At 34.8% G+C, this 27,987-nt stretch overlaps 1 protein-coding gene across 1 annotated transcript; it reads left to right on the top strand.

Annotated features, from left to right (window-relative positions):
* Window positions 1-3,900: 3,900 nt before the first annotated feature.
* Window positions 3,901-27,977, top strand: LOC128011769 (ankyrin repeat domain-containing protein SOWAHB). Its single transcript, XM_052594474.1, has 12 exons — window positions 3,901-4,153; window positions 9,291-9,352; window positions 10,046-10,285; window positions 12,782-12,883; window positions 15,717-15,773; window positions 16,102-16,203; window positions 16,368-16,379; window positions 19,451-19,453; window positions 24,871-24,963; window positions 26,349-26,421; window positions 26,616-26,705; window positions 26,963-27,977. The coding sequence occupies exons 1-12, from the start codon at window positions 4,030-4,032 to the stop codon at window positions 27,145-27,147; spliced, it is 1,143 nt and encodes a 380-aa protein (XP_052450434.1). The 5' UTR covers window positions 3,901-4,029; the 3' UTR covers window positions 27,148-27,977.
* Window positions 27,978-27,987: the final 10 nt, after the last annotated feature.

The raw sequence follows: 27,987 nt of genomic DNA on the forward strand, positions 1-27,987 counted from the left end.
AAAAGGCAGCGTTCCGGCCCCTGGGATTTTCTGCATTAATCCCATCCTAGATTTGCCGGATCCAGCCCCGACCTCCCTCTAGATTCCCACATCTGGCCTTCTGGGGCTTATCAATGTAATCCTCCATTTTAGAAGTAGTTTATTATGCTTCATCGCTGATACACTGGATTTTAATTATAAAAATGCAGCTTTACACTGCGACCCAAAAGTAATTACACAACCTGAGTCGATTAGCTGCTATGTTTGTGTGTGTGTGTGTACTTTCATACACACCTCAGTACAGCATCATGGTACAGTGATTTTCTTATATATATATATTTATATATACACACACACATACACACAGAGATGAAAGCATCACTGAGCGAGGATGCATTATTTTGATAGTGACGGTAAAGGTTTGTAATTATGTTAAAATATTTCAATTGCAATAAATTCTGTTCTTTTGGACTTTCTGTTCATCAGAGAATCATGGGGAAAAAGTGAATCATGGTATATCATGTTTTTTATAGTGAAATAAAACAGGAACTATAATCAAAACCATGGGGGGAAAAAGTAAAATAAAACAAACATTTAAAATGAACTAAAATGTAAAAAAAAAAAAAAAAAAAAAAAAATATATATATATATATATATATATATATATATATATTTAATTGACAAGGCAATATTTTAACTTTTACTACAAAAACAAACACTAAAACTCAAATAATAAAAATAATTAAAATGGAAACTTTAAATGTATGCATTTTGAAAAGTGACCATACATTTTCATAATAATGTTACAAGAGTATTAAAAATAAAATCATTTTAATTAAAGAATTAAAAATAAAGTAAAAAAAAAACTCAGCTATATATATATATATATATATATATATATATATATATATATATATATATATATATATATATATATATATATATATATATATATATATATATATATATAAATAACTCAATAAAAATTGCAAATTGATGTAAAGATTTTTGTCTAATTAATTTGATTATTTTAAGTGACACTGTTGTGTTCGTCTGTCACTACGTCCGACACAAACCATCATGAACTCCTGCTTCTCCTTGTGACAGATGTCATAAAGCATCCTGTAAAAATTGTCTGATTAACACAAAAGGGCACTTTGGCAAATCCAGATTACGAGAGCACTTTCCTTTATTAAACGCAGCAATCCCAGCACTCTCTGCAGCTCTGGGATTAAGAGCAGGTAGACGCCATTGTCTGTCGAAACAATCCCCCTGCTCTGCGCCCGTGACGTGTGTTAGTGTGAACACCGTTCTCTGGGTTCTCTTTAATCAACATCATCCTCTTTAGAGGCCGAGGTGATTGGATTTAGGTTGTGTTAGGATGAGAAAGAGGAATGGGAATGAGAGCGGAGGTATGTTTACTAGGCCATATGGAGAGCCTCACCATCAGAACAGCTGACTGACCTTTATATTGTCACTAAAGCTGCCAAGCAACATCTGGCATCATTAGGCACAGTGGTTTTTATCAGGTTAACATCGAATGTTGTGTACAGATCCGAAGACGAGACATGGATAATCTGCTTTGAGGTTTGATATCTCTCCACACATAAAATGGAGAAACAGAGTCCTGATAGGTTTTAATTACTTTTATTATTATTATATTTCATTGCCATAATTATTTGTTACCACTAATAAAATGCAATATTCATATAATATATTCATATATAAAATAGAAATATTAAAACATAAATAATAAAAGCACCAGAAATAATTAATAAAAAGGTTTATAATTCATATGCTAGAAGGAACCAAATCAGAATTCTCTGGTGTTTATTTATTTTTATGAATTACATTTCTTATTCTTATTCTTGATATGTTAATCGATTAAAATTGTTGTTGCCACAAAGAAAAAAGGGGAAAAAATTAAGTAATAATTATAGTGTTCACGTAATCCATTTTCTGGTGTTTATTTTTTATTTTTATTATTGTTATGAATTACTTCCCATTTTTATTTCTACTCATATTCATATTAATTTTTTTTTTCATTATAATAATTATTTGTTACAATAAATGAATAAAACATATCAATATATGCTCCAAGGATCCTGTTTTTTTTTTATATACTTTGTACTTTCAGATGATGATGATGATGATGATGATGATTAATATTAATAATATGGGTTTTTCTATTTTTATAAAATATTTTTTATGTAGTGTTTATGATTATTTGTCACCACAAATAATAAAAAGATACATTTATAATAAATATAAATAAATAAAATATAAAATATAAATAAAAAGCAAAACAGATTATTAATAATAATGTATATGCTATAAGGAACTATACCTGAGGTTTCTTTTCTTTCCTTTCCTTTTTTTTTCTTTCTTTTTTTAATTACTTTTGTGTGGCTTAATATTTAAGCTGTTTTTCTGTTCTGATTCTGTCCCATTAGAAATAACATATGTCTGCGAGCTCATAATCATTACTTAGGTGTTTTGAAAAATGAAAGTGACCATACGACACAGTTTATAAAAACAACTTTACAGAGATTACTGTCATTGTATCAGCCTTAAGGAGCTTATTGTCATTCCAGTATTGTATTTTTAAGGGGGTTAATGCACATGAAAATGAAATGACAAGCATATTACTTAATTAAATGGAAATCCATTTGGAAAAGCCAGACGCTGCTAGTGAGAAGGGAGGTAGAGTTGTGATGTAAACGGGTTGCATTTACCACCATTTTTGCAATTAATCTGATGTACTGTAGTTCATACCTTCAGATTACCAGATGTCAAATCCCTGGAGCCAAAGTAAAAGATAACATGAAATATTAAATTATTTTGTGTTTTAAATGCAAATAAAGAAAGAGCACAGGTGTCTGACTGTTTCTTGCATGTGGTGCTTTGAGCAAATTATAAGTCACCAATCTATTTGTCTTTGATTATTAACCCAAATATATATCAGGTAACTTCATCCACACATACCATAAGTATGACTAGTGATGGTAAAGCATGTGACTCGTCTTCATCAGCAGAATGAGTGTCCAGTAGAGAATGCTGACCTCCCGAAAAGTCCCATCACTTCCAGGAATTAAACATTAAGAGAAAAGCTCACCTCGGGAAAGCACAAGTTCAAATGACAATATGACCTATAGTCTATAGTTGTACAGCTCTCTATATCAGTCTTCATTTCTTGGTTTAGGTTACAAAAAGCTATTTAACATTTCCTTCTGTGACAACATGCCCCAATAATAGCTCATAATGTTAAACTATATGGGGTTAGTTGTGACAATGGAATCTGGCAACTGACAGAACTGCAACACATTTAAAAGGTTAAATGTTTTCATATGTTTTTCATTACTTGTATTCCATTTTATTTTTTTTTTATTATATATATATATATATATATATATATATATATATATATATATATATATATATAATTTTTTTTCTTCTTCTGAAATTATAAATAAATGTATTATTCTTCAGAAAACAGCTAAAATTTTAAAAATATATAAAAAATGTTTTATGTTGTATATTTTTAAAATTGTATTATATTATATTATTCTAAAGAAAACAGCAAAATTTAAAAATCTTATAAAATTTAAAACGTTTTATATTTATTTTATTTATTTCTTTTATTTGCTTTTAGGCTATATAACTTTTTTTTTTTTTTTTTTTATATTTCACAGATATTTTACTAAAATGTATTAATGTGTTCCTATACTAATGTATCTGTATCTAAAATCATATTTTGTTTATTATTGTATAAAGAGTGTTTATAGAGATGGTTCTGTCATTATAAGATCATTTAGTTATTTATCCTTTATTAATTCTCTTTGAGTCTTCAGAGCACAAAGGGTTAACTGTAGGAGGTTCAGTTTGCAGCTGAGGGTGGAGTGAACTTGGCCAGTCAGTGTACACTTTTCTTCTTCAGTAATTAGCTTGGCTGCCAGCGAAGTCATGCTTCAGCATCTTCGAGAAGAACCCATCACGACTACATCACATCTGTTGTGAAATTACGTTTTTGTTTTCAGTTCCCTGACAGAGATGGGCGAGATCAGTGAAGCGTCCTTACTGGAATACATCTGTTCCTCTGGAGGAAAAGTCAAAAATTCCGATCTGTCCAAAACATATAAGCATTTTATAAACCATAGCGATTTGCAGCTACGTGGTGAGTAAATGAGAATATGACATTTATTTATTTTTTACATTCGCGTGCGCTTTACATCCTTGTCTTCACTGCAAGCACGACGCGACGCCAAAGCGCTCTCTCTCTCTCTCTCTCTCTCTCTTTCTCTCTCTCTCACACACACACACACACACAAGGCTCGTTTTGTTTTTAGAAGCACTAGCTTAACTAGATGAAACTGAACGGTTGGGGTCTCGAGACTCGTTCTGGTAAATTCCTTTAATAAAGTATATATATATATATATATATATATATATATATATATATATATATATATATATATATATATATATATTTATTTGACACGCAACGCACGAGACGCGACGCAACTGACGCACGGGTAGACCAAGGGTTAAAACCCGCTCTAGAATATACCTTTTTTTTATTTTGTTGAGTTGCAAACAGCGTTAAGGAGTGTTTCTGGGAGCACATTCCGTTATTTTTAACTCTAAAATAAGATTTAAAAACTAATTTTAACGTATTTAGGAATGGCATTTAGTTTCATGAAAGTAACTGTGGCAAACATCTGCTTTAGATTAAAAAGCTACCAACAGATAGAATTACACACATGGAATTCTGTCATTTCCTTTGCTCCCTCAGGAAGGGCCTCCACATTCCCCAACCATGAAAGCGGAGTTCTAAATACAATATTCACAGTTTGTTTCATTTTCCAATATTAATCCAAATACAGTCCGATTGAATTATGTAACACACTAAACTGATTCCTATAATAACCAGAATAAGCTGATATTTCAATTTCTATAAGTCTGAATAATGATAAATCTGAGTGATAGGTCTGTTCTATAGAAAGTTGTGAACAATTTAACGATTAAAGAAATGGGTAATTGGCACAAGGAAAATACTATTTTCCTTGCTTTAATCAGAATATGACCACATTCTGATTGATATTGGAATAATCCTGTGCAAGTTATCACTTTCAGTGTCTTATTTTGATTAATGCTGAATTGTTAATGCTGACAAATGCTTACCTGCTTTTGCTTTTCTGTTGGCCTAAACGAATCAGTTGTTATTTTACACTGACAGATTCATGTGCGAGCTGATCAACTGTTCAATATTTGATAACTTTTAGATTATTTGCACCTGATTTGCACTCATTTTCAATATCTTTGTTGGCAATTTACTTAATTGATAAAATTGTTTTGATTACGTTCTCAGTATTGGCTTAACATCCCATGTAATAGTTATCAACATCTGCCACTGAAAACAAATATTGTTTGAACGCTGTGTTTTGTTTATGGACATTAAATATTCATGTAAAAATGGCATAGCGTGTGGCCAAAGAAGGCTGCAGCAAAGTGGGCCAAATAAAAAACATGATGTTGTCATAAGCCATTTAAATTGTAATTACATTAGATGATGTTGCATTTAATCTTACATACATGTGTCATACATACATTTATGAAACAATTATCCGTAATGGCTTATAATGCCTCGTCCAGCTGTGCCGGTACAGCTGTGAACAGAGGTTTCAAAATCTGCCTTCATCTGGTACCATCTGACATAGCTGACCAATTATCATAATTATTCTTGATTACCGCAGCAGCCTGCATGGCATGCTCTAATTCTGGAGTTATAATGATTCCAGTCCTTTTTAGGATGGTGGTTTTGATGGGATCTCTGGCAGTTGCTATATTCTGTGTGGGAACATAGAGTCCTCATGCAGTTGGCAAGCATAGACTAATACATTTGCTCCGAAATCTAAACTGTGTGCCTCTCAGCTCCATGACAGGAATTCTGCGGGCTCCTACTGTTAAGTGCTGACTTCCCTTAAGGTTTCCTGTTGTTGTGGATGCTGTGTTGCAATGTCATCCCTGTCTTTTCCCCTGGCAGGAAAACGGAAAGGTTGTGTAGGGTACATTCTCTATTTAAAGATCCTAGTCCTGATATATTTTGGCTGTTTGGCACAGTTCAGTTCAAGTGGTTCTCATTTTCAACCCTTTATATATCACAATATATAAATGTGCATTTTATTTTAATTTTTTTATTTAACAGCATCCTCCGTCTTCTTCGAGGTATGTTTGTTGACACGAAAAGAGTAAAATATTTCATAAAACAAATTGGATTCTGGGAAATACTTTTTGTGTGTTTATTTTTATCTTATTGTTTTATGTAAATAACATTTACCAATTCTTGTTCATCAGTTTGTTACAATTTGTTCATAAAATCATAAATTATTAAAAAAAATGCATGCATGTTATATAAAAAATAATAAAAGAGATCAAAACTATTAGAGCAAAAAAGTGTAAGCAAATGTAAAAAAAAAAACATAGATTAGACTAAATATATATTTTTTAATAAAATATTTGATAAAAATGGTATGCAAATAAATAATGCATCTAAAAATAATGGGTCAAATATAATAATGATATTTAACAAACAACATTTTCCAAATATTTGGCTACATTTTTTGGAATTTACCCCTAAAAAACAGTGAAAGAAATATATATATCATAGACTATATGTTTATTCTTTTGAAAGGTGAATACTTCAGAATAAGCTTACAAGATGACCTTCAACAAAGTGTCTTACTGTCTAACATTGAATGTGTCCATTTAAAATCTCATTGCATCATAGGTGTTTTACTTGTTGTTCAACAAATAAAAAGAAACTATATTCTACTTAGAGGCATGGAATGAAATTGAAGCAGGAAAATATCTTCTTGGGATCTAAATAAAACTACAACTACAATTAAACTTCAACCCAGTGCTGGGGGCACTGATGGTGACCCATTGGCAATTGTTGTTTTATATATATTTAATTTAAATATATGTGTGTGTGTAGTTGGTTAGCTAGGATCGAGTAAAACTTCTGCAAACAGAAGCCTTTATGTGATATGAAAAGTAAACAGGACCATTACAACTAGAGCAGCGTTTTCTTTTAGACTGTGGGTTGTGAATCACCACAGAGGGGAAGTAAGCGGTTCAGGCAAACAGCAAGAATGATGGTACATTCATGCCATGTCAGAAATATGAAACGTGTTATGTTCTCAAATTCAGTTTGTGGGGTTCATATCTTGTGTTTACATATTTCTGACATGAACGTCTCCTGAACTCCTGCTCCTCATGGTCTTCTGTGCATGAAAAAACAAACAAGAACCACCTGTGTCGTCCGATTCATGAAATAATGACTCTTATGACTCTAACGGTTCTTTTAATGGCTTGTTCTGGCGACTGGCAGTTACTCGTTTAAATCAGTCTAATGAATCTTTTACTGAATGAACTCTGTCAGAGCGGCTACTGAATAATGACTCGCTTTCTGAACTGCATGTTTAATTTCAAAGCTCATTATATCACTATTCATTAATGTTGATCAGCAATAACATCTTTCAGTCATAAGCTCATCAATTATTAGGAAATGCATATTAGACATTAAAAAAACGAGTTTATTATATTTCAATATATTAGCACCACCCATGTAGTCCAATTAATGAATCTTTTACTGAATGAACTCCATCAGAATTTCTACTGAATCAGCTTATGAGTCATTTAATGAATGGCAAGTTCCATGTCAAAGCTCGCTATAAGTCACATGTCATAATATCATCAATAATTAAATCAAATTACTTACAGTGAAAACGATGACTTGTTAATGACTTATTTGAATCATTCTGATGAATCTTTTAATGAACTCCGTGAAAGCAGATACACACACAGCTCATGTAAAATCTCATTGCACCATAGGTGTTTTACTTGTGCAACAAATAAAAAGAAACTATATTCTACTTAGAGGCATGGAATGAAAATGAAGAAGGAAAAGATCTTCTTGGGATCTAAATAAAACTACAACTACAATTAAACTTCAACCCAGTGCTGGGGGCATCTGACTGATGGTGACCCATTGGGAATGGTTGTTGAATATGAGCACAGCAGTAATGATGGATTTGTTTGTTCAGCTCTCCCCCCTCTCTGTCATTTAATCATTTTCTATTCTTGTGTAGTAATTCGAGCCAGTTTCTGGTTTCTCCCTGCTGCAGTCAGTCTGTGCTAAAGTGATGTTGCATAACATCACAGACTCCCACAAGCCAGGAATCAGAGTCCAGTGTTTGTGCCAAACGTTACACAGCTAATCTTTTCCGTCCACAACATGCAGATAGAACAAATCAATCAATAAACAAGTGTTCAAGGTTTGTTTTCAATCACAAATCAGGAAATGTTGTTTTTTAAAGAACACCACTCTAGTCCATAATTTTTTATTTTTTTTTAAGTTTGTAAGAAACAAATCCATCAATCAAGCTGTTTTTAACATCAAACCTTTGCTTCCAGATGGTCCTCTATCCATAACATTGCTTCCTCCAGTGAAGAAGTTGTCTTGTCTGAAACAGGGGAGAAATATGCAGATCAAGCACCCTTTGCAAGCAAAAATATTCCAAAACAGTTTTACACTAATTTGTTGGTGGATTTTAATGAGAGGACAACAAGAGACAGACTTTTTCACTGGAGGAAGCGTCATTGATAATGGAGTAGTATTTTGCCCAGAAGTGACCGTTTAAAGATAAAACACTGAAACTGTGGAATAATTCTTTTACAGACATGCAGCTTTTTATCTCACAAGGCGTTAATTGATGAATTGTAGTCATGTGGCTTGCTTGTGGTTTATCATGATGTTTTTATCAGCTGTTTGGACTCTCATTCTGACGGCACCCATTTACTACAGTGACAAATGATGTAATGCTAAATTTCTTAAATTCTGTTGTGATAAGAAATAAAAAACCTTCTACATTTGTGTGTGTGACTCACTTCTACTACATCTTGGATGAGTACATTTTCAGCAAAGTTTCATTTTTGGGTAAACTGTTCCTTTAAATCTATGTTAATTCTGTCATCTTTTACTCACCATAATCCCCATCCAATCCGGTGTGACTTTCTTTTTTCAGTGAAAAAAAAAAAAACAGAAGAAAGCCATACAGGTTTTAATTCTAGCCTCTGGCATGCTTTGGGTTTTCATCTGATGCTGAGTTTAGATTTACAAAGGAAAGAACGAATGCAAGGTCATACTGTACGAGTGACCTTTCTCCTAAGATAAATTTAGAAAACATGCTTGGGAAAAATGTTTGCAAGCACATACTTATGGCACTTTAATCTCTTTTTTCCCCCTCTAGCCAAATACAGAGAAGAGTTCAAACTCATCATTGATCGAATTGCGGTGGTGAAATCTGAGAATGTGAGTACATGTGTTGTCTAATCATTACTGCACAGTTTAAACTAATCAACTCCTCCCTCAGTCTGATTATGTAATCATTAGAGCATTTTTTGCATGTGTAATACGATGACATTTTATTCCCTGTCCCTGAAGAATAGTCACAGAGGACTCTATTCCCACAGTGATTCATTATTTACTCTGTGACTGGGATAAGCTTCCCTTTCTCACATTAATGCTATACACCACACCCTTATGATCTAGGACCATTGTCCCACATGTGTACTTCCCCTCGGATGAGATCACTTTCAGTCTGTTCTGATCTGGTTTCCAGCCATACACTACCATTCATAAGTTTGGGGTCAGTAAGACTTTTGAGGCTTTTGAAGGGTGTCTCATATACTCCCATAGAGAGCATTTATTTGATCAAAAGTACAGTGAAATTTAGATAAATAATATTAAAATTTCAAAAACTGTTTTCTAATTTAATATGTAAAAAATTTAATTTATTCCTGTGATGCAAAGCAGAATTTTCAGCAACATTACTCCACTCTTCTTTTTATTTAGATATTTCTTACGTATCTTTAATGTCACTTTTGATAAATAAATAGATGATAATAATAATTATTAAACAATTGTGTTAAAGTGTTAACCTAGAAATAGATATGTAGGTATTATTTATACACAAGTCATATTTTTTTACGACATTCATTTCAGGGAGAGAAATATCTCATCCTCAAGAAGAAGTATAGACAGCAGATGCAAGAGCGAGAGTCTGGTGCTGGAAAGGGAGGAGAACCAATCAAGCCGGTTCAGCCGAACCCACAAAATATTCTCCGGGTCTCCAATCCAGTGCAGAACCATAACCTAACCGCTCAGAAACCAGCACTGGTGGCCTGGTGCTCAGGACCCATGATTACAGTCACAGAAGCACCAGAACCGACTCATACAGATGTTGTGAGTGATTATTGATCATAATAGTTCTCTTTTACTCATTGAAGGTCCGTTTTTTAAAGGAATAGTTCACCCAAAAAGTAAATTTGCTGACAACTTCAGGCCATCTGAGATGTAGATGAGTGTGTTTCCTCATCAGAACACATTTGGAGAAATTTGGAATAACATCACTTGCTCATCAATGGATCCTCTGCAGTGAATGGGTGCCGTCAGAATAAGAGCACACACAGCTGATAAAAACATCACAATAATCCACAAGCATTTCACACAGCCTCAGTCCATCAATTAATGTCTTATAAAGCATGATTGTAATAAAAAAATATCATATTTAAGACACTATTAACATCAAACAGTCATCTCATCTGAATCAGGAGAGAAATATGCACATATCAAGAGCTGTATACAAGTGCAAGCAGTCCAAAACTGTTATAAGCAGATATGTTGGTGGATTTTGATGTGAGAGGACAATAGAGGATGGGCTTTTTCATTGTTAATCTTTATTATGGATTATGGACTTTTGGCAAGAAGCAACGGTTTAAAGTTAAAATACCTTACTGATGGATTTGTTTCTTAAAAATCACGCAGCTTTTTACTTCACAAGACGTTAATTGATGGACTGGGGTGGTGTGGATTACTTGTGATGTTTTTGTCAGCTGTCTCATTCTGACGGCACCCATTCACTGTAAGTTCATTTTTTTATTTTAGGTTGAACTGTTTCTTTAAGAGGAGTAAACATTAAGTAAAACCTCTCTTAATAGCTCAGACAGTGACCACCTTTGTCACATCCGTGTTATCATACATGACACATCATGACATCTTATGATTTTGCTAAAAAAAAAACATAAAGAAGAAGAAGAAACAGGAACTAAAGGGGAATCTGGATGAGTTATTTAACCACAGTATTTCATCAGTGTTCTGTAATGTTGACGTTATTCCATTAAACATTCATATTTAAAGCTCTAGTTGAATGTAAGGCATTATTGTTGTTCAAGTATTTGTTATAGTCTCAGTTAGAGCTAGCATGACATGTTCACATCAGCTAAAGTAGTGTAATACTCTTGTGAAATTCAGGTCTCTATTAATCATTTTCTTGGATATCATTCAGAATCCGGTGTTTTTCCTCAGACTGTTTGCTAAAGCTTTTCTGGTCTGGATTAAAGAAGCAGCTGGTGATAAGAGAAAGCTTGTCAAAAGCAGATAACATAGTGTTTCACTTGCCTTATCTTTAGCTGTAGGACTTCAGCTGTTAAAAGCGTTATGTTGAAGCACATATCGAGACTTCCGGCGAGGTAGAGTATAGTGGGCATGTAAAATTTCCTTTTTGGAATGATTAATTGCTATTTTTTTTACTTGGTTTTAAGATCGTTTTCACTTATCTATGATGCCTGAAAGCATCTTTGGATAATTTAAGCCTGTGAGGTTTGCATCTCTCTTTGACAAAAACATCACTTACAAGAGCATTGAGTATGTAGGTTAACGTTGGCACACAACTGTCACAGTGCAACATTCACATTACTATTACTGGTAACCACAACTATTAATGCGAATCTGTGATCTTATCTGTGGTCTTATGATTTCAATGTGAAAAAGTGGTTTATCTCTCTTAAAAGGTAAACATCCTTTTGCCCTCATTATTGGAATTTGTGAGCCGATGATAGGTTGTTGTTGTTATAGTTAACTAAAAATGAAAAATATACAAATATTTGATAGAAATATTGCCTCTCTGCAACTTCAAGTTGAAGTACTAAAAATATCTAACTGGGGGGGGGGGGGGGGAATAAATAAATTATATGAGAATTTAGAATTTTGTTATTAAAGGTAAAATGATTGAAAATGTTAATATATTCAATTAATAACATGAACATTTATACAGATAATGTATTTTGTGCTTTGGGTATAAATAAATAAATTATATATACATATATATAAATGTGTGTGTGTGTGTGTGTGTGTGTGTGTGTGTGTATGTGTGTGTGTGTGTGTGTGTGTGTGTGTATTCAAAGAAATTTTAAATGTTGCCTTGCACTAAAACGACTACTACTAAACAAAGAGACCAAATACATTTAAATACAATCTGTATTGAATGTATAATTGAAGTTTCTATTCATGTACACATTGATAGTAGATTCTGCTAAAACACTGGTTAATGAGTTGCAGTTTTCACTCACACATAGAGTGCATCAGCGCATTCAGCTCAACACACAACAGTGTGAATTTCCTGTCTGCGCTTATTGTCACTTTGAAATTGTGTCTAGAAAACTGTTAAACAGACATAGCCTATGAAAGTATCTGCATTTACTTCTGAGCAATGAAACCATCACACCATCTTTCTGTAGTTTAGTTATCCTGCTCTCAGTATGAGGAGGAGTGAAGGTCTACTGAGAATGTGTTTGGCCTGTTGACCTGGTATTTTGTCAGCATCAGCACATTTGAGCACAGTGAAGTGATCCTTAGTAAGTGATCTTAGTGAAGTGTAACTTCTGCCTTTCTTGTGATTAGCAGGTAGAGAGCACCCTCTCCCCGCCAGCAGCAGAGGAGAAACCAGAGGAGCTTTCAGCCTCCGACCGAGAAGATGACCTCGACAAAGACTCAGGGTCAAAGGTTAGAGTCAAGGAGCTTGAACAAACATGAGCTGTTTTTTTTTCTAAACTGATCACACTCTATGTTTCTGTTGCTCTGTCTGAAATGGAACTAACGAGCTTCTTTTAGTTGTCATAAAAGCAGTAGAACACAGAAGGGTCAATGGAATATCTGTGTGTATTATTTATATACTAAAAAAAAAAGCACCCACATAGAAAATGCATTTCATACAGACAATGGCTTTAATATACCTTTTGTGATTTAACATTATTTAAATATTTTAATTAAAACTGATTCTGGTGTTTTATCCTGGGCTTATAGTAAATATGTCTAGGAGGTTTTACTATCCAGAAAGAAAAATAATAATAAAGACTTAATATATAATTTTATAACATAATCTCAATCATAATATTTATCAAATAATATTTTATAAATGTATTAGATAATATAATATTAAAGTTATAATTATAAATTGTAAAAACAAATTAATAACAAATTATAAGTAATTTTATAGTGGATTTACATTTATCCAGCTAAATAGATGCCAAGACCTATATCTATAATCAAAAAGGTACACAAAAAAGGCCTGCGCTCTAAAAATATTATATTATGTATTTAAAAACATCAGATAAATCTGTTTTTTATATATATATAAAAAGTAAAAAAAAAAAAAAGTATTAATGCAAAATTAAAGTCAACACTCGAAGCCATTGTGTTTTCATGTCACATAAACAGGAAATGACATCACAAGGGTGCCCACTGTTGACCCTAATTACTGTGTCATAGTATTCAGATTTAAGTTAAGTTAATCACTGAGAATACTTCATGGTATTATTTTAAAAAAAAATATATTTCTCGAAAACATGTTGAATGGCCCAAGCAACCAATTTCTAAAAAATTTGCACATGCATCCAAATTTTTTTTCTCACGATTTAGTTTTTTATTATTTGTCATTTGCCATTTGTCATTGCTCTTATTTGTACATCTTTACTTATCATTCGCTGACAATATAAAAAAATTATTCAGGAGCCCTTAAACCAGGGCTACTCAATTGGCGGCCCTCGGGCCAAATGCGGCCCGCCAATCATCTTCACACCCAACCCCCCCCCCCCCCCCCCAATAAAGAGATTGGGATGGCCCCCAACCCCCTTGGCCCCCTTCAAATTTTCAATTCTATAATCCGGCCCTCAGATGAAATTAATTGAATAGCCCTGCCTTAAACAATCTTCACACATGATATATGTAAAACTAGGACTAACCAGAAGGTGGCGCAAGTTAAATAGCTGGATTTGTGAAAGGCCTTAGTTCAGCCAGGAGTGACAGCATGAAAGACGCATTAATCTGCATTTGAAAGAAGCTTTCTATTCTTGTGCAAAACAGAAACATGCTCCACCTCATTATAGAGAAAATGATCATCTGTGCCCTCCAACATTTGTATGCAGATTAACCTGAGATACAGCTAGTTAAAGACCAAGAGCATAATGTTAAAACAAGATTTAATGTTTGAGTTTTGTTTTGTTTCATTAAAAAAAATTTTTTTACTGTATTTTTATTAAAGTTCAAGTAATATAAGTAAATATCGAGTCTTCTATTTTGCTCTTAGAGCTTTAAAACATGAAGTGTTTTGTTTTTTCATTAAATCTTTCTCTTTCAGTCACACTACTTGCAAACTGTTTAAGTAGAAAAGATTCACACTTGAAAGCTCTTCACGCCTGAAAGCTCTTTCCAAGAAGCGAGACAAAACTGACTAGTCCTTTAGAGGAATTATTCATATGATGCATTGAAGCTGAAATCATCTGCATAAAATGTGATCTTTTTAATATTTTACAATGCAGTGAAACTCTTTCATTGACGTATTCGTTACTGCATTCAGGCTTCACCGCTGTGATTATTTGTCACCAGTCTGGTTGGTTTCCACATGGAAAAATAATAGTTTCACATGCAATTATTCAGTCACTCTCCCGCTCTTTTCATTCTTCTCTCAAAAGGAAATATGTCTGGCTTGGTTCCTATTTAAGCAAAGGTAAACAAATATTGCGCGCAGCTTTCGGAAAACTGTAGCATATATGAAAGAGTGTAAGTGTTTTCCCACTGTCTCGGACACTCTGCAGCTGTCCTGAAAACAATTAGCCATCACGTGCACTGCAGAAATGACCCAACCGCTCCATTTTCCCTCACATTAATCAGCCTGACTGACACTTCAGTACATAAAGAGAAACTGACCATCGCTTTGGCTCACAAAACTGATGGCTTCTGGTAAAACGGCATACGATAAAATAAAACCAAAGGCATAGTTAGAGCAATCTGGTGCTCATTGGAGCCAATCATTCACCTCTGGTGAGTTAAGTGGGGTTTTTATGCTTGTGTTACCTGTCAAGAAGGCAGATTGGAGGAATTATCCTTTGTTTTTACTGTTCTCTTATTTCCACAAGCAGATTTGCTGTGTTTTTAAAGGGGAAATGTCCCTGGAAGTGTTTCTGGTATTCAGTGTGAGTCTGTGTACTGATAAACAAAGCGGCATTATGGGTGTTTTCTGTATTCGCTGCGTTTACTGCATCTTTGCTTGGATCTGTTTATGTGTGTGTGTTTGTGTGCTAATGACTTTGTGGACTGTATGCGTTGTGTATTTGTATTTGCTTGAGTTTGTTCATTCTTCACAGCGCTGGGTTCCCCTCCGTTCATACCGCAACTACAGAACAGGAAGAGGAACCTGTCAAACCCAAACGTCCTCTTTAGCGTGTCGTGTTATTTGTGTTACTAACCGTACAGTGCAGTTTCACACTGACTCCTCCGAGCTCCAGGTGCTACTGACAGGTGGTTTTGTGAGTCATATCACATCCTGTTTCTTTTCCAGAGTGAATCCGAGCAGGATGAGGAGTGCGGAGGCAGTTTGGGATCCACCGCTGTGGCTGTGAGTGTACATAACGCATAACTGATCATAACACGCATTATGAGAAACCTTTATCATGGTAAATTTACAGTAAAATTCCTTTTGCTACTGTTGCTACAATAAAACTGTGGTTTATATACAGTAACACTGAATTAAACCAAAGAAAGATTCTAGACTTTTTGAAGGAGATGGCATACTAATGTATCATAACTTGACAATAAAAACAGTTTGGTTAAAGACGGTGTGCCTTTAAATTAAGACATTTAAGCTCAGGGTACTCCAGGTGTCTCCCTTTAAGAAGTACTGTAAGTTTGTTATGGTAAAAACATCATTTTTGTTTGGTCCATAGCTTGATCCTCTTGAGAAAGAGTGGATCTTCTCTGCAGCAAGTGGCAAACTGTCTCAGCTCACTCAGCTCCTGAAGCAAGACTCCTCCCTGGCCAATAAAAAGGTAGATATCATCAGTATATACTCACATTAAGTGTGTTGTGTTGCATAATGTGTCCCTCTATGTCTAAATATATGAATGTCATTTGAATGTACGCGTCTCATATCATAAGCTCAGTTTTTATAATGAATTTTTCTTGGTCTTTTCATGTGCTCGGAACAAAATAGGACTTCACCTCAGTAAGTTTGCAACCAATCATACAAACACTGCATGTACAGTAAAAGTTACAGTATAAGTTTAGACATTTAAGTCTTAATTCATATTTTTTTATATATTATTAAAAACCTCAATATGAGATGGAAATGAATTTTATTATATATTTAATTTAAACATAAAATATTTTAAAGTATGCTATATTAATAAATGGACTAAAATATATTATTATATTAATAAACCAATTGCAATTATATAAATACATTTGTTAAAATAAATTCTACAAATTCAATCAGTCATTATAAAAAATATATAAAATGTCTTTGAATTCTGTTTAAAAAGTAGGATGAAGCTTGCGACATTGATTTGAGTGACTAAATCACTAAATAATAACCTTCCACTTTGTGATATTTGATAGTTTTATTGACTTCACTGATCTTCTGAAATGTCAAATGTAAAAAAAATGGAATATTAAAGGAGCAGGTTTTTCCAAACTTAGACAGTATACACAAGACCTCTAAAAGTCTTAAATGACAATTTCCACTTGCTGTAATTCTGTCATTTGCAATTATATTTATTAATAGATTTCTCTCTCTCTCTCTCTCTCTCTCTCTCTCTCTTTCTCTCTCTCTCTCTATCTCTCTTATATCTCCTGGACTACCAAAAGGGGGTGAGTTTTTCATTTTTTCATTATTGGGGAAACCTTTTAAAAACAAGTGTCCAAGTGGAGATCACATCTTATTACATTTAATTGGCTGTAAATCTGCATTCTCACTCAACAGCAGTGTAGTGTTTTATCACACGTTGGATCACATGTGTGCACTCCAGCACATGTAAATGTTTCGCTCGTCAGCGACGTACATGACGTTAACTAGAGTTCTGGACCGCCGATTCCCTGTGGCTCCTCGAAGGTTACTGACTTTCCACCGTTTCCTCCCTGGTACCCAGGTGCAACACAGACCAAAGAGCGAAGCTCAACCCCGATCATGCGTTTCAAAGGCTTATTTTCAGAAGGATTATGAAAGATAGCTTTTTAGCTCCTTCACCCCCCAAAACAAGCTCAAATCCTTTTATTTGTCCCCCCGGTGCGCTTAAGAGCTTTGAGCCTGTGTTTGTGGTCCCTGCCTGGGCCGGAGTTCTCACACTGTCCCGTGTCAGACCACCTTCTAAGAACCTCTAAGCCCTTTGCCTTCCCCGCGCTGACAAGATACAACGGCGGCCATTGAAGTGCGGGAGAGATTAGGGCTCACCTCAAAGACTTCAACCACTTAAAGATAATCTGAAAGTAATAGAGCAGGCTGGGATTAATTGGAGAACAATCGCCGCCATGTCCCCAGGAAGGTGGTAAGTCTGACCCCCATGTGGCTTTGATGCCCCCCTTCCTGAACCGGGACGACGTGCCAAGCAAGCCACCTCTCCTCCGTTTGGTACAATGCAACTGTGCTTGTGAGATGATAGTTTAAGGGGCGTTTTATCTGTAAAAAAAATTAAAATATCAGAAGTTCAGGCACCCATCATCTCGAGTTATTAGATTTACTCAATTTATGGAAAAATCATTGTATCAATTTTAAGTTTAAGTTAAGTTTAACGCAATATATGTCCGATGAACTCAAAATTCATGTGTTCAATTTTAGATCATTATAAATTAATGTTAGCAATAGTGGTGTAGAATTGCCTTAGTTTATCTTAACTTGTGTATCATATTGTTGAGCCATCTTAAAATACAGATAAATATGAAAATATATAATAATAATGACTTCCGAAATGGAAAAAAATCTTACTGAAAAGAACCACTAATGCTGACTTGACACATACATTTAATGACAATAAAAAACACTGCATAGAGTTAAAACATTGGATATTTCTGAATGACAAATATTTGTTGTTATATTTCCCTGTGCTTTGACTAAAAATACAAATCAAACTGAGCATGCTCAATATTTTCTTAGTTGGACCTTCACCACTAAACTTGACATTGCATGTTCTCAAACTAAATGAGCAAAAAATGGCCTTTAATATTATATATAATGCCAGCATCTCCAACCTTTAAAGTAAAGTTTTTCTGACGAAACAAAAGTTGAATTTTTTTTCAAGGATGCTCGTTTTTTTGCTGTCCTGGATCTTTTCTGCCACCTTCTATTGTTTAAGTCTTAAGTTTAAGTAGTTAAGCTTCGCCTTTAGCCTCTCAGTCGCTGAAGTTGCACATCACCCCGAGTCCGTAACCCGACACAATCTCTGTTTTCCTTTCACATGTTGGAAGCTCCTTTGGGAGAAAATTCCAATTGAAGCTCTCACAGTGAAGCCCATAAATAAACAGTCCTGATCTCAGATGCAGCGCAAACACTCCTCGCTTTAAGCCGTGCACTCGAGCAGGACCGCTCGCTTTCTGGCCACAAACCAGATAAAGGCCCTGATGTCCTTCAAGATCATTTCATGATAGTGATATACATATAACATGGATATTAAGAATTTCTTCCCTTGTTTTAGTAAATTGTGGCCATGTTGTTTAAATTCATTGCCTTGATTTGAATTCATTAAAACTAAACTACATGGCCATTATTTACTAACAGGGTTTCTGCGGGTCTTAATTCACCCTTCCACAAATTTAGGCCTAAAAAGATCTTAAATCAGAGTGGAAAATATTACATTCATCATCATGGCATGTTGCATAGCCTGCAAAAAAAAAATAAGAACTCTATTTTGCACAATATTTATGTTTTGTTTTCCAATACAAAATGTGGTTTTATTAACAAAGTTCGGGAGAAGCACGATCAGATAATCATCCAATTTGGCACAGGTGCATCTCGTTTAGCTAATCATCTTAAATAGCACACAAGCGTATATATATCCAGTCTTCTTCAGTTTTTTCGGCATCCCTCTTCCACCCCAACTCCTCACTTCTAATCTATTTATCCCAAATTGGGGATAGGGGGAGTTATTTGGGTTCGGGCTGTGCTCAGGGCCCGGACCCCTCCCCCAGGACAGCACGCCAAAATATGCCTACTATTCGCCTTCAGATTAGATGTAAGGGTGAACTTGTGAACATCTAAACATCATAAACCGCTTGTTTTCTGAAAATTAAACAGAATTCTGTGAGTTTGTGCTTAAAACCAGAACGAATGAATGAATGAATTTTCTGAGCCCATAGACTGATCTTATTTTAATCATAAACTCAGAGAACTCACGAAGATCAATTTATCATAAAAAATTTTTTTAGGATCTTTTTGGTTCTCAAGTAAATGTAATTTGATTTAGGAATCTTTAGGCTTTTACACTGAAAAACAAGAATACTGACGAAGATAATTTTTTGTTGTAGTGTTTTGTTTTGTTTTTGTTTTTGTTTTTGTTTTTGTTTTTCCACCCACTGTGATCGGAAGCTAATAAATAAATATCATTTATTAATAAATAAATATTTATTTATTTAGTGAAATGAATTAAAATATTATGGCGATAATTCAAATTAGTTTTTGAAGCACTGACAAAAGACATTTACATTTAGAAAACCTATTGACATATTGTGTTCTGTTAAATTTATTCCTTTCAATTTTCCTTACCTGGTCATAAAAAGTATAACGTTTCATAACACCTGCAAACTCTATCTAAAATGAGGGAACATATTCTTCAATATTGACGAAAGAGAGTGGACCTTTTTTGACTGTAAAAATCTGCTGAAATATCAATAATATGGCCTCGCCTAAATACAGTTTGATACTATTATTCTCAGGTATTTTTAATTTCTTTTTACCCCTGAGCGAAGAATAAAAAAAACTTGCTGTGCATTAGTAACCAGCTATTCAAGAGTGAAAAAAAAACCTTTTACAAAAATGTGCAGCAGCATTGTTAATAATAAGAAACTGTCCTTGACCAGCATATCAGTATACTAGAATGATTTCTGAAACAAATTTTGCCATGCATCAGGCGTAAATGTAAATCCACCTGTGTGCTCATCTCTTTCTCTTTCTCTTCTCCTCCACTATGTCATCCTCTCCCGATGTATCCCGGACTTCCTTCTCCCTCCGCCCAGTTTGTGAGTACATTATTTGTCCATCGCTCTTCTTTATAAGCCGCAGCGAATATGTCTCTATTGTGTCTGTCACAAAGGTGCTATTTGGTTAGTGAGAGTTGAGGGTTCCCCGCCAGGCCAGAACAGGAACCTGAGGAACAAGGGTTTTAGACGTCACATCCTGTTGACCGTCATCCGTCATGCCGAGCCTCCATGAGACCTGTCGCGCTGTCAGTCAAACATGTGCGCCAGCCAATCCATCTCAAGGGTGCGACAGCCCAAACAATAGAGCGGCTGATAGGGAAACCAGACTTCATCTATCACAATATGTCCTGTGGGCAGGACTGGAAACACCTACAGGAGACAGCACCCTCCCGTAGTACAGAACACACAATAGTAGAGATATGATGCGTATTGTGTACAGATGAAATAGTATGCCGTATGCGTACGTAGATTTCAGACTGTTGTGCATTGTTGTCATGTGACTTTAGTCAGTGAGTTGGGTCTATAGTTATTAAAAACTACTGAAATTGTAATTTAGCATTTTTTATGACATTTTGTGTAAAAATGTCTTTTGGCAGATTCAGGGTTAAGTTACCAAAAATTTGATACTGCTTTAGGTTCTTACACTTAAATTCATTTATTTTACAAAAATATTAAGCAGCGCGACAGTTTTAAACATTGATATTCAGAAAGGTTTCTTGAGCAGCAAACCAGCATATTAGAATGAGGAGTAGTATGTAATTAGGAACCAAAAAAGCATTTCAGCATTTCAGTATGACATATTGTTGTCACATGACGTAATTTTGTTTCCTTCCAGAAGTTGTTTTAAGTTTTTGTGTTGTTTTGTTTAGAAATATCTTAATTCTGGGCAGTCCGAATTAGTATTTGACAAATTGAGGTAAAAATCTAAATATTATCTGCTGATATAGCATGGAGAAGTGATTTAATTTTTACTTTTGATACATTTATTTAGTATTTTTCACAATGCATTACAATAAACGAAACATAAATTTAAATACTGTAGATCAGAACTGTATTTAAATCTTTGCTACATATAGGCTACCTTTCTTTTACAAAACTAAAAATTCCATTGGATTCATTCATTCATTCTTTTTTTACTCTTTCAGTTTTGTTAAAGGTGCTGTTTGTAGGTTTTTGACTCTACTAAAACATAAAAATACCATAATATGTTTGCAGATATTTAAGAAACATGCTAAGTTAGCATATTTGTTTATCTGAAAAACAATGCTACAGTCAGTTATTCTCCTTTAAAAATTTCTGTTTTGGGCCGGAATGTCTTTCTCTGTTTGCTTTGTGAAACCCGCCCACTGCCAGTTTGCCCAATTGTATTTCAGCATTCCGGGTTGCCAGTTGGATGAAAACACAACATTTTTTGTTTCATTTATCATCAAGTGCTCGTTTCTGTTCATGGTGTCATCAATGTGGCAAGCTGCATGTGTGTCAAGTCTGAGGAGGAGGGGTCTTATATTTTTAATTTGGACTGCAATACCTAGTTCAACCACTCGGTGTCAATCCTACATACAGCACCTTTAAGAGTTTTGAGAGGTTTGGTTTAACTTTCAGGAAACAGAAAAATTAACTTAAAGGGATAGTTCACCCAAAAATGAAAATGACCTTGTATTTTACTCACCCACAAGCTATCCTAGGTGTAAATGACTTTCTTCTTTCAGATGAATACAATCAGAGTATTAAAAATGTCTCTATCAAGAGTTATAATGGCAGTGAATTTCCAATAAAATACATCCATCCATAATAAAAAGTGCTCCACATGGCTCCGGGGGATTATTAAAAGGCCTTATGAAGCAAAGCAATGCAGTTGTGTAAGAAAAATATCTGGTGAGAAAAACCGATAACAATATGCAAGTCTCCAGGGGTGTAACGGTATGTGTTTTTATATCCAAACGGTTCACAGGGTAAATTCAAAATTTACTTTGAAGGGCAGAGCCCTTGGAGTGGAGACTTTGGAGTGAGCAGGATACGTGCCATTATGTAGTTGTTTGGAATATACTTGGCAAAAGGTACAATGTAATTTCCTCATTATCTTCAGCTAAGATGTTCCCATAACAACACAGCACAGTGTCCGTCAGCAAATATCGCTGTTTTACTGGCACAAATGTCTTTTTATTTTTATTAGCATAATTGTTGAAAATCAACATTAATTTTATTTTTTAAAGAGTTTTATATTTCCCTCGCTTCCTTTGCCAAGTACATTCCAAATGGCTACATAATGGCATGTATCCTGCTCACTCCAAAGTCTCCAAGGCTCTGCCCATTGAAGGGAATAGGGCATATGGATGATCACTTCCATAGCCCCTTTCACACTGCCATTCCAGCAAATACATGGGTAAAGTGTTCGGCAATTGTGTGCTTTCACACACAACCCGTGAAGATTACGTAACGACATGTGACATCAGCACGTGACGTGTAATGTACGAGTCGACAACGCTAGGCATGTAATACTTTCACTGAAGCAAGCGAACAATCTCGGCGTCAGCGCGGAAAGTGAGGAACTAATTGATCTCTGTTTCATTACAGTTTTTCATAGTTCATTAGATATTTTTTTGTTGCGAACATTGATCTTCCTTCAAAACAGCCGGTAAAAGAGTTGCGCGATAACGCACGTCATCACTTCGACACGGAATTAGATCTGGCTTTTGTTCACACAGCGCTCGTCCCGGGTTGAATCTGGCAATGTTACTAGGTCCCCGACCCGGGTTCATACGGGAATCAATCCCTGGACGTGGTTGCTTTCACACAGAAGGCGACCCGGCAATGTTCCGGCAATATGACGGGTCCAACCTGCAGTGTGAAATTTGGAATTTGGAATTTACCCCGTGAACCATTCAGTACGAAAACACATTCCGTTATACCCCTACTAGTCTCACGAAATTCAGATTTTGTGTACAGCAAAGGAAAACCAGTCTCCTCTTGGTTTATATTGAAATCATCCAACATCTTTCTTTACAAATCCTCCTTTTGAACTTTTAATTCATAACCGGGTGCTTTATTTTGCTATCTCCTCTGCGCTTCTGCATTCTCGCTTTTCTTTTTTTCCACAAATGCATTTGGCCTTTTAAAGGTGTTTTCCTTAAATCATGGGGTAATTTTCATTTTTGGGTGATTATACCTGTAAAAAGTGCCAGTTAAACTTTCCAGAAATAGAAAATGAAGCATTAAATAATGCATTGAATTCAGATTTTCTCCGTAATACCATTCACAAAGTACAAGCACATAAAGTGGCTGATTTTGATCCAGTGTCCTCTTGAAGAATCCACCTCACATCACCGTCCTATTAAGGAGGTGTGTCGCTCAGGCTGAGGTCAATAGCTTTCCCATCTTCTACATTCATTGTGTTTGAGAGCGCCGGGCATTTGAAGCTCCAGTGTCCGTGTGCATGTGTGCGGTGCGTGGCCCCTTCTCCTTCTGACAGGCCTTGTCAACAGCCTGATGCCTGGGTGGGTCCTCCATCAGAGGGTCATACCAACATCATCAATCTTGCACCCCGTGACAGGCCTGTGCTCCCCCCGCAGTGGGCACACTGGTTTGTTGTTTTGTAATTAGACCACCATTAGATGGCAGGAAACCGTCCCCTCCACACCCTCTGTGCACAGCTGGGGCCCGCTGGCAGCCTATGGGAGCCGCGGGCCGCTCCACTGTGTGGCGTTAGGGGGGTGGGGATCTACCTAGTGGGAGAGAATGAACATGCAGAGTGTAAATGATGTATAACAAGATTAATCAGATGGCTTGACGATTGTGTACTAGCACAAACAAGCTGTCCAAACAAGCAATATGAGAATTCAGATCCACCATGCTGCCCAAAAGTCTCAGACCACAATTTGGACAGAAAATTATATTTTTGGTTTTAGAATTTAGAAAAATGTTAAATGGTTTACCTCATTTAAGTAATTCTATGAAACTATAAATGTTACATGTTAAAAATGGTTATATACACTTAAAAAAAATATTTAAAAGATGAAATTAAAACTATGGAATAACATGAATGCAAGTGTGAGAATCATGTAGTGACCAAAAAATGAAAGAATTAATAGTCAATTTTTTCTAATAAGTCAAATAAATAACTATTACAAATATTTGAAGGGTTTCTTAAGATTATGCACAATTTCTTGGTTAAATGTAGTAATAAAAAAAATGTATTGAGTGAATGAGTGAGTGAAGTAAAATAAATAAATGCAATAAAATAAGTGTATATTAAAATAAAACAATATTATAATGGAAAAATATTTACAAACATTTAGTATTATGCACAATTTTTAGGTTAAATGTAATTGGATAAAAGAATGGATAAGTAAAAAATGAACATTAGAATAAAATTATGATCAAAGTATTATTTGAGGATTGAATATATAGTATTCTGAACAATTTCTAGGTCAAATTTAAAAAAGCATTTAAAAATGGATATAAAAAAGACATTGTACAGAAAGATATAAATTATATGTAATATAATTTTAATGTTTCAATATCTCTGACAGACAGCACTACACTGGGCTGCGAAACATGGTAAAGAAGACGTGACCACAATGTTGGCAGAAGCAGGGGCTGACGTCAATATAAAAGCAGTACGTGCCACTGCTTCATAAATCAATCCATTTTTAGTTGAAAACAAACGTATACATGCCTAAACTTAAATGCATTTACTAATCATGATGTTTTTGTCTTCTTTCCTCTCACAGCATGTAAGTCCAGCTCACCTTCCATTCACCCTCGCTGTGTAATGTTTCTCACGTGTGTGCCAGGCTGCCAGAAAGCGTCCGCTTCTGACATAACTCCTGTGAAAGGGTATGCGGGTGCCCAGCTGTGCAAATGAAGCCCGGCGCTGTTTGAGAATGTCTGTTCATAAATCAAACTCTGTCATGTTAACAGCTTCCCTTAAACAATGTCTTCATGTATTCCAACAGCAGGCTCAGAGCAAAGCAATTTCACTCAATTACCAGGCAATTATGATTCTGTCATTAGATTTGTTGCTGTAACCTCAGTTCATTTGTGTCCCGTCTTTCTCTCCCCCTCTTCTCTTCTTTCTGTCACTCTCTGATTCTGTCGTGTTGTGGTTATTATGATTGGGACATGGGCACTAGGGGGTGAGTGTCGAATATTACTTCACCCTGTCCATTTCCTTTTCATTTCTGTTTTGTGGTGAGATTGATCACCAGCGATATTTAAACCAGAAAACCTTTTCTGCTTGGGGGAGTCTCACAAATAACATTATTTCACCCCCAAATCTAAATAAAATAAATAAAATTATATTTAGCAGTAGAGAAAATCACTCATTTTCACTATTGTAATGTGTGCATTACTTTTGTGTTTATTAATATCATTATATATATATATATATGAATATATGAATTAATGAAAATGTTGCAGTGCAAAAACAAAATATGTAAAATATTTTAATATATATAACATATATTTTGTTTAATTTAATTAAATATTTTTGTTTAATTTAATTTAATACAGTATATCAATATTTAAATCACGCAGAACAAAAAATCTGACAGATTTTACTCTATGTAAAATAGTTGTTAATGTAAAATATAGTTTGTTTTATATTGAATTAAATATTTTCCTTTAATTAAATTTATTACAAAATATGTATATATTAGTGTGTGTGTGTGTGTGTGTGTGTGTGTGTGTGTGTCTGTGTGTGTGTGTGTGTGTGTGTGTGTGTTACGGCAGTGACAATTATTAAATACGCTTAATTGTCATACAAATAATGTCACAGTCCAACAACTGTAAAATATATTTTATTCACAAAAAGAAATATTACTACATTTAAAATATTATATATATTTACTATTTAATTAAATTACATATTTTATATAATTTAATTTCATTTTAAAAAATTAAATTTTATATGTTTTTTTTTGTATTTGATTCTTTCGATTATGGGATGAAGTATGACTTGGACATGCTTTTGACACTTTTTGATATATTCAGTCTTTTGTTCTTACAGGGATACACACCGTTACACATCGCAGCACTGCATGGCCATCAACATATATTTGACCTGCTGGTCAGGACGTACGGTAAGCATTCATACCTCCAAATGTTTTATTTTATTTTATTTTATTTTATTTTATAAGCATGCAACTCAAATTAACAGAGCAAAAATGAACAAAATATCTTGACATGTTCCGAAATTCAATAAGACGTAAAAATAAAAGCAGCAACACTTGAGTTTGCTCCATTTAATATTGCTGAAATATGAACATTTTCACAGGAGCGAAGGACAATCTGCGGGACTACAGCGGCCGTTTACCACATCATTACCTTAATTTACAGGAGACACAATTAGAAGACCATGAACTATGTGAGTCAATCTCAGTTTACTTTTTTTGTGCTAAAGTGCAACGCAGCATGTGTGTGTTTGACGTGTGGCACATGTGGAAAGAGCAGCACTGAGGATGTTTTCCACATTAGCGCAGGCATGTGGTTTCTCTCAATCTGCGGGGTGCCTCATGGATCAGTTTTGGACTGTTTGTCTTCACCCTATTTGTCCTTCCAGCATGTTATTTCATGCACAGTGTGGTCTTCTTCTTAACACTGCTTTGATGTCTGTTCTCCAAGCTGAAGTCAGCGAGTGCCACAGCCTGACCCAGGCCGGCGAGCGCAGGAACAGGAAGATCTCCTCATTATTTCACTCCATGAAGAAGTGGGGTTCAGCGGAGGACCTGGCGCCCGTGCTGGAGGAGAGGACTGTTGCTCATCAGCTCATGCTGCCTGCGTTTAGAACCAGAAAGTTCTCACGGTAGACTGTGTGAAGTCTCGCTTTAGTGCCGCTTTAATAGTGTACAGATGAAAACACACTTTGCTGCTTTATTCGAACAGATACTATGATGTTGTTGTATTCACATTTAAGTAGCTTTTTTAACTTAATTGGCATTTGTAGTGTTATGCCACAGCACTGTGTGATATTCTATAAGTCTAATGTCTTATCTCTCTGCTAAAGGTTTACATTAAGCAATGAAAAGGTGCATTTTAAATTACCGTTTCATCTTATGACCCCAAAGTTTTACAAGTCTGAAGAACTACGTTGTCTGTATGTTAATGCTAAAGTTCTGTCTTGAATAGAGACCAAGTTCAGCATTTACTTGCCTTATTTCCACCTTACCAAACTTAAAAGTCAGAATCATAGTTTGCAAAGATAGTTCGATAGAGACCATATAAATGCACAATTTAACTCTATTTTAGCTAAATACATAAATAAGCTCCTGAATTTTTTTTTATGATGTCATGATAAAGGAAAAATTATAACAGCCAATACTATCCCAAACCAGAGTTAGAGTTATGATCCAATTCCAGTTAAAAAATGAGTCACACACTTTGAAATATTGAAATATATTTTTATGGAATTTGAATGCTTTGTAAATGCCAGTTCTTTTCTGCTTTTCTGCTGCTAATGTCTTGAATTGTATGTTTTAGTGCATTTCTATATTCAAATAAATGCATTCCAAATGATGATGCTAAGTAAATCTGCTAGTTTGTGCCTTATGTTGGAAATCTGAAGGTCTTTCCTGTTACCTGAGTGTTTATTTTCATGTAATTTACAGTCCCCTTATATATAAAAAAATAATTATTATTATACTGCGTGT

Source organism: Carassius gibelio, chromosome B23 (genome assembly GCF_023724105.1).
Source record: "Carassius gibelio isolate Cgi1373 ecotype wild population from Czech Republic chromosome B23, carGib1.2-hapl.c, whole genome shotgun sequence".
Taxonomy (NCBI): Eukaryota; Metazoa; Chordata; class Actinopteri; order Cypriniformes; family Cyprinidae; genus Carassius; species Carassius gibelio.